The 16,525-nt window shown below is 41.1% G+C and overlaps 1 protein-coding gene across 1 annotated transcript in view; it reads left to right on the top strand.

Moving 5' to 3' along the window:
* Nucleotides 1-16,525, top strand: part of CHRNA7 (cholinergic receptor nicotinic alpha 7 subunit) — a 130,069-nt gene that overhangs the window by 102,073 nt on the left and 11,471 nt on the right. Inside the window, exons 5-6 of the mRNA XM_060095113.1 lie at nucleotides 11,529-11,608; nucleotides 15,814-15,981. Coding sequence (XP_059951096.1) covers nucleotides 11,529-11,608; nucleotides 15,814-15,981 — 248 coding nt within the window. The remainder of the gene's footprint in view (nucleotides 1-11,528; nucleotides 11,609-15,813; nucleotides 15,982-16,525) is intronic.

Here is a 16,525-nt window from a genome sequence, read left to right as displayed (position 1 = left end):
ACATATATAATAATAATGACGAACTTGAGGGCGAAAAACAGAGATTAAAATGATGGAAAATAGTAACATGAAAGGCAGTATTTGGATGGTACTTGGAGGTAAAGCACTTAGTTGGACTTAAGTTGCTCTGTCAGAGCATAGAGCTGTCAGCTTTGAGTAAAGTATACACGTTAAAAATGTAAAAATCGAAACTGTCTATGATACATTGCTAAAGTGGGGAAAAAAAGCAAATTCTAAAGAGTATTGTATGTAAGATCCAAAATTTTGTTTAAAATATCTGTATGTATGCATGTGCATTATATACAACTGATGTATCCACATGCATAGAAAAAGGTCAGAAAAAAATGTTAAAGAGGTTACCTCTGAGTTACAAAATTGTGTGTAAATTTTATTTTTGTTCCTTCAGTCACCTCATAATTATTGCGTCCCTACCAAGTGTTTTCTGTATTTCCCTTTTTGTAAATATGTTTTATTTCTGTAATTAGAAAAGAACAATAAATGTTTGTTTTAAAGGGATAAAAATGTAAGAATAACCATCAGAAGCATAAGAATAATTTTTTAAACTTCCAGACAGGTAAGAAGTGAGTAGGGAAAGAATAAAGAAAATGTGAGAAGCCTAAAGAAATGAGGGAAATGCAATCAAAGGAGGGTGAAATAAAAAGCAGAGGGCTTCCCTGGTGGCGCAGTGGTTGGGAGTCCAACTGCTGATGCAGGGGACACGGGTTTGTGTCCTGGTCTGGGAGGATCCCGCATGCCGCAGAGCGGCTGGGCCCGTGGGCCATGGCCACTGGGCCTGCGCGGCCGGAGCCTGTGTTCCACGGCGCGGGGAGGCCACAGCAGTGAGAGGCCCGCATACCACAAAAAAAACCCACAAAAAACTCCACAAAATTAAATAGTAGGAATAAAACCAAACATTGTAACAGACAAGATAAAAGGATTAGGCAGCTAGTTAAAAAGACAGAGATCCCCCAACAATATATTTTTTAAAAATCCAACTGTACACCATTTGTATATATATATATATATATATATATATATATATATATATATACACACACACACACACACACACATATATGTATATGTATACACACACACACACACACACACACACATACCATTTGGATATATATTTGAACTAAAGCATAAGTACACAAGAGACAAAAAAAAAAGGAAAAAGCTATACTTGACCAACAGGAATAAGATAAAATTAGAATGGCTATGTTTACAACAGGAAAATGCACACACACATGCACTCTCATGTGCATGCGCACACTATAAGAAAAAGGTGCAATTAAGGTTAGAGGTCAAGTCAATGATAAAAAAGAAACAATTTCTGAGAATACTTAACAAATTTCACATGTATGCACCTAATAAAATAGCTTTGAAGCAAATGAAGAAAAATTGGCAGATAAATCCATAATTGTGGTAGAAGATTTTAATGTACTTTTTTTTAAGTAATTGATAGTTCAAGAAGGAAAAATTGTGTCAGGATATAGAACTTCATAATTAACAAGCCTCATCTAATGTAGAGAAATAGATACAGATAGACACAGATAGAAAAACAGATGTGTCCTTGTTCTACTAAAAATACGTATCTGGAGAACTAAGTACCCAAATGTGAATTAAAAAAGAAAAAACTTCAGTGTGTGTGAATGTGTGTGTGCATGTGTGTATATATGTAGGGAGAAATCCATAGCCTTAAATGCTTACATTAGGCAAGATTTTAAAACTAAAATTTGTGAATTAATTACCAATCCCAAGAAGTTAGGAAAAAAATAATATTAAGTAAACAGAAGGAAGAATAAAGAAAAGAGTAGAAATGTATTAAATGAGAAAAATAAGATAGAAATCAAGAAGGAATAAGTTGGTTTTTAAAAGAACTAATAAAATGAACACACCTCGGGAATAATTATCAAGAAAGTAAAGAAGAGAGAATATTATGGACAACTTTATGCCATTGAATATGGAAACTTAGCCAGAATTTATTTTTTCTAGAAAAATACAAGGTGGTTCCAGACAAAATAGAAAAATAGACAAGATAATTGGACCTATCTACCTATTTATCATCTATCTTTAAAATATGCTTTATTTTTTAGAGCCGTTTTAGATCCCCAGCATAGTTGAGAAGGTTCAGAGATTTCCCACATAGCCCTGCCCCCACAATGCACTGCCTCCCCAATTATGAACACCCTCACCAGAGTGGTATGTTTGTTACAATCGATGAGCCAACATTGCCAAATAATGATCAACCAAAGTCCATAGTTTACACTAAGGGTTCGCTTTTTATGTTGTACATTCTATGGATGTGGACGAATGTATAATGACATGTATCCACCATTATAGTATCATACTAGCTTCACTGCCCTAAAAATCCTCTGTGCTCCTCCCATTTATCCCTCTCCCCCCCCAACTCCTGGAAACCACTGAACTTTACTGTCTCCATAGTTTTGCCTGGTCCAGAATGTCATATAGTTGGAATCATACAGCATGTAGCCCTCAGACTGGCTTCTTTCACTTAGTAGTATGCATTTAAGCTTCCTCCAGGTCTTTTCATGGCTTAATAGCTCATTTCATTTTAAGACTAAATAACATATCATTGTCTGGATATACCACAGTTTATTTATTTATTCATTCACCTACGCAAGAACATCTTGATTGCTTCAGAGTTTTGGCAATTATGAATAAAGCTGCTTTAAGCATCCATGTGCAGATTTCTGTCTGGACATAAGTTTTCAACTCCCTTGAGTAAACGCCAAGGAGTGTGATTGGTGGATTGTATGGTAAGAGGATGTTTAGTTTTGTAAGAAGCTGCCGAAGTGTCTTTCAAAGTGGCTGTTCCATTTTGCATACCCATCAGTAATGAATGGAGGCCCCTGTTGCTCTACATCCTTGCCAGTGTTCTGCATTTTGACCATTTACTAGGTGTGTGGTGGTATCTGGTTGTTTAAATTTGCAATTCCCTAATATCTTCTTTGTTGAGGTGTCCAAGGTTTTTTTGATTGGGTTGTTTTCTTTACTGTTAAGTGTCATTTGTATATTTTGGATAGCAGTCTTTATCAGGTATATCTTTTTTCAAATATTTTATACCAGTCTGAAGCTTGTCTTTTCATTCTCTTGATTGATATGTTTTTAAAAAGAAATTCAAAAAAGTGGGTTTTGCAGGCAAGTTCCACCTAGCATACAATATCACTTATGAGCATGTATGTATGCATCTTAACTAGAGTATTAACTCACTAAATCTAGCAAAAAATTTTTAAAAATCATAACAGATTTAGTTTTCTAATGAAAAATAAGTTTTGTTTAACTTTAGAAAAATTCATTCATATAATTCATTCTATCAATATTAACAGAATGAAGGAGAAAAATCATACGATCATCTTGGTAGCTGGGGAAAAATCAGTTGATGGTATTTAATACCCATTTGTAAAATAGAAGAAAACTTGTGTAACCTGATGTAAGGTGTTTACCAAAAGCTCATTTAATGCTGAAACATTACAAGTTTCTATATGTGGAACAAAATAAAGATACCCATTGTCATCACTTAAAAAATATATCTTAAGAATGATAAGAATCTTAAATAACAAGAAAAGTAAAAGAATGAAATATTAAGGGTTAGAAAGGAATAAACTAAATTACCATCATTCATCAACTATATGACTTTTTTCCAGTATTTGCAGGTGTTAAAAAGTATCAATAAATAAATCTAAGACCAAAATAAATGGTGAGTTATATATTTATTTCTGGGAAAACTCAGTATCATAAAGATGTCAGAATTTCCCAAACTAGTCTGTAAATTTAATGTGATTCCAACTAAAGTCTCAACTGGGTCTTCATGGGACTGGACAAGTAGATCCTAGAACTTAACAATGATGAGTAAAGGGCCAAGGATAGGTAAGATAATTTTGAAACAAAAGAACAAAGTTGTCGGAGACTTGCCCTGCCAAATACCAACATTTCCATTAAGTTGTAGTGATTAAGATTATGTTGTACTGGATCAGGAATGGTCCTATTGATCAAGGAACAATATTGGGAGCCCAGAAACTTGACACAGGCTTTGATAACATTATCCCATATTATTTATAACATTGTTCTAATTCATCCAATGTTACATCCAATTGTTGTAATCCATGTTATATGCCATTTAACATATAAATTGGTAGGTAAAGAAAGGATCTTGAATAGATTCTTCTGGAAGCCTCCTGCTGATACCTAGATGTCTGCCTCCTGGGATCTCTGAAAGGTAGAAACGACCATGAAATTTCAGTTCTGCTCAAGACTTTTTGGTCATGGTCTGTGACAAGCCATCTTGCTATCATTTTAACATGTCCTTAACACATTAGAGTAAAATACAAAACAAAATCAAAATATCCAGAGAAAGGACTTACTACTCTCTTTTGAAATAAAATTAATCTATTCTCTACAGACTTTTTTCCTCTGAAACCTGGGCATCAGCGGTATCTTAACATGTAATTGGCAGCTTTTTTTTTTTTTTTTGCTGTTACCAATGTATTGTTTTTATTTTTTTATTTTTATTTTTATTTTTATTTTATTTTTATTTTTTTTTTATTTTTTTTTTTGCTGTATGCGGGCCTCTCACTGCTGTGGCCTCTCCCGTTGCGGAGCACAGGCTCCGGACACACAGGCTCCGCGGCCATGGCTCGCGGGCCCAGCCGCTCCGCGGCATGCGGGATCCTCCGGGATCGGGGCACGAACCCTAGTCCCCTGCATCGGCAGGCGGACTCTCAACCACTGCGCCACCAGGGAAGCCCTATTTTTATTTTTTAACACCTTTATTGGAGTATAATTGCTTTACAATGGTGTGTCAGTTTCTGCTTTATAACAAAGTGAATCAGCTATACATAAACATATATCCCCATATCTCCTCTCTCTTGTGTCTCCCTCCCACCCTCGCTATCCCACCCCTCTAGGTGGTCACAAAGCACTGAGCTGACCTCCCTGTGCTATGCGGCTGCTTCCCACTAACTATCTATTTTACATGTGGTAGTATATATAAGTCCATGCTTTTGTCTCCTTAGGTAGGTTTATTCCTAGGTATTTTATTCTTTTTGTTGCAGTGGTAAATGGGAGTGTTCCCTTAATTTCTCTTTCAGATTTTTCATCATTAGTGTATAGGAATGCAAGAGATTTCTGTTTATTAATTTTGTATCCTGCTACTTTACCAAATTCATTGATTACCTCTAGTAGTTTTCTGGTAGAGTCTTTAGGATTCTCTTTGTATAGTATCATGTCATCTGCAGACAGTGACAGCTTTACTTCTTTTCTGATCTGGATTCCTTTTATTTCTTTTTCTTCTCTGATTGCTGTGGCTAAAATTTCCAAAACTACATTGAATAATAGTGGTGAGAGTGGGCAACCTTGTCTTGTTTCTGATCTTAGTGGAAATGGTTTCAGTGTTTCACTATTGAGAATGATGTGGGCTGTGGGTTTGTCATATATGGCCTTTATTATGTTAAGTTCCCTCTCTACCTACTTTCTGGAGGGTTTTTTTTTTTTATCATAAATGGGTGTTGAATTTTGTCAGTGGCTTTTTTCTGCATCTGTTGAGATTATCATATGGTTTTTCTCTTTCAATTTTTTAATGTGGTGTACCACATTGATTGAGTTGCATATATTGAGGAATCCTTGCATTCCTGGGATAAACTCCACTTGATCATGGTGTATGATCCTTTTAATGTGCTGTTGGATTCTGTTTGCTAGTATTTTGTTGAGGATGTTTGCATCTATGTTCATCAGTGATATTGGCCTGTAGTTTTCTTTCTTTGTGACATCTTTGTCTGGTTTTGGTATCGGGGTGATGGTGGCCTCGTAGAATGAGTTTGGGAGTGTTCCTCCCTCTGCTACATTTTGGAAGAGTTTGAAAAGGATAGGTGTTAGCCCTTCTGTAAATGTTTGATAGAATTCGCCTGTGAAGCCATCTGGTCCTGGGGTTTTGTTTTTTGGAAGATTTTTAATCACAGTCTCAACTTCAGTGCTTTTGATTAGTCTGTTTATATTTTCTATTTCTTCCTGGTTCAGGCTCAGAAGGTTGTGCTTTTCTAAAAATTTGTCCATCTCTTCCAGGTTGCCCATTTTATTGGCATATAGTTGCTTGTAGTAATCTCTCATGGTCCTTTTTATCTCTGCAGTGTCAGTTGTTACTTCTCCTTTTTCATTTCTAATTCTATTGATTTGAGTCTTTTCCCTTTTCTTCTTGATGAGTCTGGCTAATGGTTTATCAATTTTGTTTATCTTCACAAAGAACCAGCTTTTAGTTTTATTGATCTTTGATCCATGGCAGCTTTTATTCCTTAAAAGATTTAAGATAAATGGCACCTTAGATTGACAGTCTTTTGAGATAGATGGGTTTCCTCTTTCTTACTCATTTACTTTTTTTCTTACAATATTTTAAATTTTATTTTATTATTTTTATTGAGATACAATTGATATATATATGTACAACATTTTATGTTTACCGTGTACACTGTGTTGATTTGAGACACATATATATTGCAATATGTTTACCATTGTAGCATTAGCTGACACCTCTATTCTCATCACATAATCATTATTTCTTTTTTGTGGTAGAGCAATTAAGATCATTTTTGCCTTTTTTGCTCTTCCCTCTCTCTCTTTCGAGGACCATGTGAGCTCAGAGGGAATGGGTCTGATACCGCCTGAGACCCTGTTCATTACAGTCCTCACCTCATGAGCCCACAGTGTGCTCTAGACAGCAGTGCAGTGTACTTGGGGTTTTTTGCTCAGAGATGGGGGTCAGTGTTGTGGGGCGAGATGAGCAGGGGCTGCACCAAGCTGGGATCGGAGGGCTCTGCTTCCAGGGCCAGGAGCCCTTTCCAGGGCTGGGATCAAGCACTGTGTCAGACCCTGTGGATGGGGAGCAGGAAACAGTCTTAGCCCAGACCACCGGGGTTCACCTGTGTCCCTTGAGCTCTGCCTGCCTGTGCTGCCATTGATGTCTGGAAGCACAGTTTGTAATCCTCCCCTAAGGATGGGCCCTTGGGTCCTGCAGGCATAGCCACCAGTGGTTAGCTCTCAAGCCCCTGTACTAGCCTTGCTGCTTGGGACAACATCTCATTCACCCCTGCTCCAGGCAAACCTCACCTTCATGAAGCCTCCCTCAGTCCAGTCTACCTCCAGGTGTGTAATCAGACTATACTCTCTGCTGAGGACACGCCCACCTTTCCTGGTAGGCTCACAGAACCTGTGAGCCTTCTGCCTATCCTTAGAGCCTGTCCAGATGTCCTCTGCTCCTGACTACTTGACGGATGACGTAGGACCTGCACCTTCAATATTGGGGTTAAATATCCCTCCTCTCCATGGGCACTTCTCAGTGGGAGTGCCCAGAGCTCTCCTCACACCAAGTGCAAGCTCACCTGTCCATCACTACCTGGACGAGGACCAAGGCTGCTGGAGGGAAGAGGTTTTGAGGGGAGTGAAGGGCCACGTGCCAGGGTCGTAAAAAGTTCTGAGGGTGTATCCTGTCCTCTAGTAGTCAAGAAAAAATATGTATGTTTGACTGTTTTCTGACAGTTTAATACAGAAAGTTTCAGGTGCACACCAGCACAGAGAGAAGAGTGAGCTGAGTTCTGTGAACCCACCCAGCCTCCAGGGTGACCAGAATCTGCTGGCTGCAAGACTGTGATACCATGTGGCCTCAAGGTCACTGTCAGCTGGCACCCAATGGACATCACTAATATTGTTGCCTGGCAGGTCCTTGCAGTGGTTTTGGTCACTCATGTTTCACAGGGACTTCATCCCCTGCGTGTTTTCAGACTTAGATTTTAGCAACAGAACCCCTTTCCAAACAAACCTTATCTCCAGCCCTAATGGTTAAAACAGATGAAGTGGTATTAGCACATAATTATTACAAGAGTTTACTTTTATATCATTTATGTATTAAATCAATTTGCCCCTGGGAAAGAACCCTAAAACTTCCACAGTGAGTATTAAGATTTGAATTTTGATAATGATGACAGCGGTACATTTATCTCAATATTCTATTTTGGTTGAACGGTATTCAGAAATCACTGAGTCACACAGGTAAGCTGTTGCTAATGGCAACAGATTTTTATCTTGTTTTTACCCATTTGCCTTGTGATCTCAAGAGTCTTTTCAATTAAATTGCTCCAAATCCATGGAGAAAGAGCTGTATGAATTTTTCTTTCTTTCAGAATTGAATCACTAACAGATGCCCACAGCCTTTATTATAAATATAAAAATCAGCCAAGACGACACCCAAGCTTAAAATAAGCAAAGCTATGCAAGCATCACACAGTGCTTTCTGCTGTTGCTGCTACGGGGTGGGGGGTGGGGGAAGAGGTGCCAAGGCAGAGGCAGGTTCTGTGCTGGAATTGTAGATCCAAATGTGAATTTTTTTAAAAAGAGCAATAATGCAAAAGTGAAATCTTACTGGGTGACTCATTTTCAAGAGTTTCAAATACATGCAGTATTCATGGCAAAAGGAGGTTTAGTTTCACGTCCACTGGAAAAGAAGTTAAATGGGCCACATGAATTAATACATTGGTAGTGTCTGAAGAGTTAAAATTTTGCAAACAATTATTTGAGTGTTTTTGGACTTTTATTAGCATTTTGAAACACAAGGAAAAGAAAATATTGGAATCAAACATTCGCAGAAATCTGAAGCACCTCCACAGAATCTTGGGGTTCCAGAGAACCTAATTTAAAAAGCAGGGTAAAATCCAGGGTGAGTTTGTGAAGGTCCACATCCTCAGATATTTGGTGCCCAGTCACTGTTTGTGTCTCATTAAGACAGTTGGGTACAGACTGCAGTCAAGCAAAGAATATTTACATCTTGAGCCTTCCTCCTCCTCTCTCTCCCTGAGTGTGTTTGGAAGTCAGGGGGTGGATGTGTCCTTTTTCATCTCAGAGGATTATCTTTTTATTGTAGCTTAGTCTTCCTCCCTTCCTTCTTTCTTTAAGCTTCATCACATTTTTGTTTCATATTCAAACCTTGGCTTTCTTGTACAGTTTTTTTCCTGAAGTTTCTGGTGGCTTTTTTTAATGAAAGATTTTTGAAAACAGTGTGCCCTTAATCAAATCCACGGTGTTTTCCACCTTGTTGTTTCTTCTCTTCATTACTCTGAATCCACTGTACTCTCTTCAGAGACCCCTTATATCTTGCTGTAATTTAGACCCCGCCCCTTTTTCTAGACCCACTACACAGCTCATCATGAAAATTCCTTTTCCAGATCTTTAGGTTTAGTCTGAAAGTTTATTTCTTCTTCCTTAGTATTCACCCTCATTTTTCTGGAGCTGATGCTCAAGTCCATGACCAAGAAAATATACATAAGAAACAAGCTCTCTGGCACCTTAATGTTCTTAAAAACACCTTTCTTTGCCTTCACCTTGGAGGGGTTTCTTTCAGCTCTACAATTTCTCTGTGTGATTTCTCTCCCTCCCACTACCCACCCCTGCCCCCATGTCTCTTCCACTTCTGTTGAGTGCGTTTCCTTGGCCTTTACTCTGAGGCCCTCATCCTTTCGGTCTTACATTTCATCTCAGTGATTCTTATCAGCCAAACCTCCCACCAATTTATAAAGATGTATTTCATAGATTATGTTTTAACATCCATATTGCCATTTGTTTTTCTAAATGCAACATCCTCTTGAATTTTTGTGAAGATATTACTTTTTTAAGAGGTAATTTTTCATTCCTTTCATTGACTGTTTCTTCTTGGATCTTTCTTGTCTCTGTCCTTGTCTTTCACAGCGAAGGCTGTCCTCAGATATCTCATGACGGTGAGTTTCCCCTTCAGAAGATTTTGGGAACAGAAAAGTCTGCAGAGGCTCTGTAGACGTGGGCAGCCCTTAGCAGATGTTCTCCAGTTGCTAAAATGAGGGAAACTTAACTCGAGGTGCTGGCACCTTGACTGGCTGCCTACGTTTTCTTGAGGCTGTTTACTTTTTTATTCACCTGTAGGGCGACATTTTTTTTTAACATCTTTATTTGAGTATAATTGCTTTACAATGGTGTGTTAGTTTCTGCTTTATAACAAAGTGAATCAGCTATACATATACATATGTTCCCATATCTCTTCCCTCTTGCGTCTCCCTCCCACCCTCCCTATCCCACCCCTCTAGGTGGTCACAAAGCACCGAGCTGATCTCCCTGTGCTATGTGGCTGCTTCCCACTAGCTAACTATTTTATATTTGGTAGTGTATATATGTCCATGCCACCTTCTTACTTCATCCCAGCTTACCCTTCCCACTCCCCATGTCCTCAAGTCCATTCACTACATCTGACATTTTAAGGATATGTTTTAATCAGGCATGGTAAAATGCAGACACAGAAATGACTGTCAGGATCAGGAAGGAAGGAAGTTTATCTTACAGTTCCCTGGAAATAGGAGCCATGTTTGCCATACAGGGCCACACAGGGAAGCACCAGGGATGGTCAGGAGGCAGAGGGCGTGAGGGGAAAATGTGGTCAAAAGTCTTTATTGTGGTTTCCATTGGAATGGAACTGTTGAGGCAGGGTAAGCAGGGCTAGGACCGGGAATGCCTTCAGCAGGCTTGGGTACATATGGCCTGTCCCTGTTTGTCTGGTACCTGGTCCTGGGGTGATTAGGGCAGGTGGATGGTGGCCAGGAGGGTGAGAGCTCCATAAAAGAGATGGTGGGAGTGTGGGCTCTGGATTGGTTGCTTTCCATTTGAGCAAGTTGTTTGCTGTCTCTAGGAATTGGCTGACCTGGGGGGTGGGGTGGGGGTGGGAATAGTCCCTCCAGGATCAGCAAGGCCCCAGATGTCAAAGTGTCAGAACACAGAAAATGAAAGACCTGGATAATAAGGGCTGTTGGTCTTAATTGTTTTTCCTTTCCGTTTTGTGTGCCCCCTTTAACCAGGTTGGTAACTCCTGGCTGTAGGAGGTTCTAACCATGGGCAGGGGGTGGGGCTGGAGTGCGTTCTTCTACACTTGAACCTAATTCTTCTGTTTCCACCTGTTCTCCTTCCTGTCATCACTAATCCTGGAGCCCCGTACTCCTTGGGGCTGCCCAGCTCCCCCATGCACCTGCAGCCTCAGTCACTCAAGATGGATTTCTCAAACACCAACTGAGCTTTAGACCCATTCAAGGGGCTGGAACTAGAGCCTTGAACACAGTGGGTCCAAATCCCACCCTTAAGGGCTGATAGAGGGGTGCTCTATCAGCCCACTCTTTATCTCCTGCAGATAGATTGAAATGTCTCATCTGCCAATGTCCTCCTAAGTTGTCTTCAGGTTTCATTTTTGCTAAGAGCTTTGTTTTATATGCATATGGAAAAAATCGGCATCCCTATGAAACGGAGGTGGGCATTGGTCTCTTCCCCCTGTGCTCTGGGAAGACCTTCCAGGTCAGCCACAGGTGGGGCTTTCAGACCGCTGCTGGCTGCCCCAACTGCAAGCAGCAGCCCCTCTCAGATCTGCTCAGACTGCAGGAATAACTGCCCTAAGGGCATGGGGAACCCACTGCCCAGCCGGGCTGGCTCACGGATCCTTCTCCTGTTTCCAGTGCTGATGAGCGGTTTGATGCCACATTCCACACCAATGTGTTAGTGAATTCTTCTGGGCACTGCCAGTACATCCCTCCAGGTAAGTGCTGCTCCCTTTGTCCCCTGCAGTTAGACAGCGTGAAGGAGGTTGGGGTGCCCGACAGTTCCCTCAGGGGCAGCGGCTGGCTCTGAGCTCTGAGCATCCTTAGCCTCCATGCACGCCCAGCCCTCCTGACTTCTTCTCCTCTGTGCTTGCATGTATTCCCTGAGCGTGGCAATGCCGTCTTCCTCTTTTTTGTCTTGGGATCATGGCTCAAGCTGTCTTTGCCAACACATGTCCTCTGTCCTTATTGTCTGTCCTGTGTTCTTTAAAGTTCATCCACAACTAAAACAAGTCTCCGTTGTCAGGTCATTTCTGTTCTCCTTATAGCCTGCAAGCCAACCTCCAGGTCATTTCCTCCTCACAGCCTGCGTTTTCCTTCCCACTGCGCTTGGTACCTGGGTATGTGCTGCCCTCCAGTGTCGGGGTGAGATGGTGACCTTGTTGGGCTGGCTTCTTGTGTGCGTGCATTAAAGCCCACCTGCGTGTTAGAGGTGAGAACAGGTGGTTTCCAAGGGACTCATCAGTGATTTCTTCCTGAAAGAGCTTCTCTCCTTCTCAGGCAGCTGATGGGTAACTGCTGAGGTTGAATCTCCTCCCATCATTCCTGTCAGTTCACAGGGCCCTGGGCTACTTGTGAGTGATCCATGCCGTGGGAAACCCAGACTTCGTGCCCTCAAGATATTAACAGATTTTTAAAAATCTTCTAGATGATTTTTCACATGTTCTTTTCCAGGGTTATTTCCCCACTGCAACTGTTTGTTTAACTTCCTGTTCCCAGGCAGCCTGCAGCCACCTCCCCCCTCACCACCAACACCTATACCACACACAGACACACACACACGTGCACACACACACGTACACACGTCACCCACTAACGCCATACATACACACCACACATATAGACACATCACACAAAAAACATACCACACACTATGCACACACACACCACACACTCTCACAGACACACACACACACACACACACCCTCCAACAGTCAGCCCCATCTTGTGCCCTTGGATTCATCTTGCAGCTCACAGCAAAGCTGGCTTTGCCTCCTGGGTTGTTGTTTACATGCTCTTTCTCATTAGCAGAGGATAAGAGTCCCGAGGGCAGGATCTATGTTTATTCCCATTAGAACCACCCTCGTCAACCAGCGGCCTGGCCCACATGTAGGTAAACGAACGCATCAGGGATTGAACCTGTCACAGGCAGATACCGTCCATTGTTGTCTGAGGAGATGGAAGGACTCCAGACTTTCAGGTTTTCTGTCTTAAACCTTGTGCTTCCTTGCTTCCTCCTCAGCCCCTCCTCTCCTCCCCAAGGCCACGCAAGCCTTCCTCCTAACAAAGACCTCGGGGATGGGTCTTCCATCACTGGAACACTCTTTTACACCAGGACTAGAAGTTGCAGCTTCTCTCATGAGAACTATTTTGGAAAACGACCTCCAGCAGTCATCAGCGTAGAAGAATACTGGGCTACGGGTTGTTTTGAAGGCTGAGGCTATTTTCAGCCACAGGAGCAGTACTCCTGACCCCAGAGCCCTCTGTGCAGCAGCCACTTTGGGGCCAGTTCCTACATCCCAGCCTCCATGGCCCCTGGAGTCTGTCAGGAGGGCACATTAAGCTTTGACTGTGGGAGTCTCCCCTACTCTGGTCTAGAGAGTGTGGGGTTGTCTGGTTCAGGGCAGCAAGACTGCGCCTGGGGTCGCGTCGACCTGAACTGGGAAGCTGCTCTGCTCCAGCAACTAAACGGGCAAAAGATGCTTCAGATGCAAGCTTTGAAATAGGAAATGACTTATTAGGAAATGACTTCTTTCCCTTGTCATATTTTTATTTTTAATAGCATTATTGAAGTATAAGTTACATATTATACAATTGACCCATCTTAAGTGCACGATTCAATGATTTTTAGTAAATTCACAGAGTTGTACGACCAGACTGCAATCTAGTTCTAGAACATTTTCCATCACCCCCCAAAGATCCCTTTTGCCTGTTTGCGGTTAATCCCCACCCTCACTGCCGGCCCGAGGCAACCACTGACCTGCTTTCTGCCTCTAGAGAGCCTCTTTTTCTGGTCATTTGGTAGAAATGGAATAATACAGTGACAGTTTCATTTTCTACCGGCAGTGAGAGTTTTGGGGGATTCACCCCATTAATGGGAGGGCAGTGTCTATAATGACTTCCAGATTCTTGCGGACATTGGATGTAATGCCGCAAATCCTGTTTAAAGGGACTTGAGGAGACAGGAAGTTTATTATCCTTTCCCAGCTTGACTTAGGGTGGGTGGGGTGTCCCTGTTAGCAAGTTGAGTCCCTCCATTCATTGTTTTAAATTTGGAAGCAGAAATTTACAGAGCGTCTGCCCTGTCCCTGTGAGCACTGGGACCCTTAGCTATTTGTGCCATCACTGCCTTCTGGTCTTTCTCTGGGCAGCAAGGAGCACATGGGCATAAATGGCTGGTGTGGGCTTATCTCAGTGACCTGTTGGGAAATTTACTCCCAACTTGTCCTGTCCCTCTTTTCAGTGGAAACTCTAGCTTTTGTCCAAACACTACCTCTTCAACTAAAACCTATTAGGTTTTGTTCTGTTTATAATCTAGAATTCAGACTAGTTAAAATTATCTTCCATATATATTTCTAGATAACCAAGTATGTCCTCAATTTTTAACCTAAAGAAAATGCTTATCCTGCCCCTCACCACACACAGTCACACAGACGCACACAGACCTTTCAGATTCTGTTTCTAAGCTCTTCATCATTGTTATCAGCTTCTACAGGATTTTTTCACATTCTTTACATCTCTCTTACTGTTTAGAATTTGGAGATGCACATGCATGGCAAGAGCAAGTTTACAGAATGTTTAATTCTTTGCCCAGAAATCTCTCAGAACAGAAGATGTCGATGTAGCCTTTGAAACGTAAAAGACAGTAAAGCTTCAGCTGAACTTCTTTTCTAGAGATTTTTCCAGAAAGACCCAGCTTGTCCTGAGCAGGTCTAGTTTGTACGGGCAGGATGGGCTGAAGCCTCTCTGGTCACACCCAGGTGAGAGGCCCCGGTACTCACACTGCCTCCTCCTGAAGGGATCTCAAATGGTCCAGGGGATGTGTGCACAGCATTGACTGTGAGACACGCAGAGCATCAGAAATGATGCATCGTTTAACCTGCTTGATCAGGCTAGCAAGCTTTTCACTCCATGAAGAGTAGGCTTTGTGTGTTATGAATAGTGTATGGGATGGAGACCAAGGGATTGCTGTGCATTTATTTTAATTTTTTCCAGCATTATTGAGGTGTAGTTGACAAATGAAATTGTAATATATATATACACATACACATATATGTGTATAATATATGTATGTATATACATGATATATATGCATATGCATGTATATATATATATACACACACACATGCATATGTATATATATTGTGAAATCATTTATTTCCACAATCAGGTTAATTAACACACCCGTCACCTCACATAGTTAATTTCAAATATAGAATATTATTAACTGTAGTCACCATGCTGTACATCAGATCCTCAAAATGAATCCACCTTATAACTGAAAGTTTGTTCCCTTTTTGATCAACCTCTCCCCCATTTCCCCCACCCTCCAGCCCTTGGCAACCACCATTCTACTCTGTTTCTGTGAGTTCAACTTTTTTTTTTTTAAATCTTCATGTAAGTGATAGTATACAGGATCTTTCTTTCTGTGTGTGGCTTATTTCACTTAGCATAAAGCCCTCCAGTTTCATCCATGTTGTTGCAAATGGCAGGATTTTCATCTTTTTAAAGGCTGAATAATATTCCATATAATCCACATAAATTTGATTTTATGTATACACACACACACACACACACACACATATATATATATATATATATATATATATATATATATATAATACTTTATCTGTTTATCCATCGACAAACACTTAGGTTGTTTCCATGTCTTGGCTATTGTGAGTAATGCTGCAGTGGGGTGCAAATATCTTTGTGGGATACTGATTTTGTTTCCTTTCCATGTATACCCAGGAGTGGGATCGCTGGATCATTTTTAGTTCTTTTTGTAATTTTTTGAGGAGCCCCTGTACTGTTTCCATAGTGGCTGCACCAATTTACATTCCCACCAACAGTGTGAGACTGCTGTATGTTTAAAGCAGGTCTCAGCCAGCTTCCATCTTGGTCTGTCTCATTGCCCACGTAGGCATCTTCAAGAGCTCCTGCTACATTGATGTGCGATGGTTCCCCTTTGATGTGCAGCAGTGCAAACTGAAGTTTGGGTCCTGGTCTTATGGAGGGTGGTCCTTGGATCTGCAGATGCAGGAGGCAGACATCAGCGGCTATATCGCAAATGGAGAATGGGACCTTGTGGGTAAGCCCAGCAAAGACGTGATACTGGCAACATAAGAGGAAGCTGCTTTATTACTCTGCTTGCTTAAAAAGTTTGGGATTTTCCACTCTGCTTTTCAGCATGAGCATTTATTGAACCCTGCAACATTCTCCATGATTTACTGAGAGCTCTAGGATGAGAAACAAAAAACAATTAGAAAATTCAGTGCTTTCCATAAGGAACTTGCAGTTATGGTAAGGTCAGTGCTAGTATGGGCATCTCTACATTATTCAAATCTGCTTCATCCCTAAAATCAGGTGGAACAGCAAATTGTAGTTGATGGGAACCTATATTTGATGATTTTAAATAGAAAACGATAACTACATTTATAATGGTGTCGAGTTTACAATGTATTATTTATAATAATGGTGTCTTAGTCTGTTCAGGCTGCTATAACAGAATACCATAGACCGGGTAGCTTATAAACAACAGACAGTTATTTCTCATAGTTTGGAAGCTGCGAGTCCAAGATCAAGGTGCTTGCTGGCAGACTCAGCGTCTGGTGAGGACCTGCTTCCTGGTTCAT

The sequence above is a fragment of the Mesoplodon densirostris genome, chromosome 4 (genome assembly GCF_025265405.1).
Source record: "Mesoplodon densirostris isolate mMesDen1 chromosome 4, mMesDen1 primary haplotype, whole genome shotgun sequence".
In the NCBI taxonomy this organism is placed as follows: Eukaryota; Metazoa; Chordata; class Mammalia; order Artiodactyla; family Ziphiidae; genus Mesoplodon; species Mesoplodon densirostris.
This window is presented reverse-complemented; position numbering and strand designations above follow the sequence as displayed.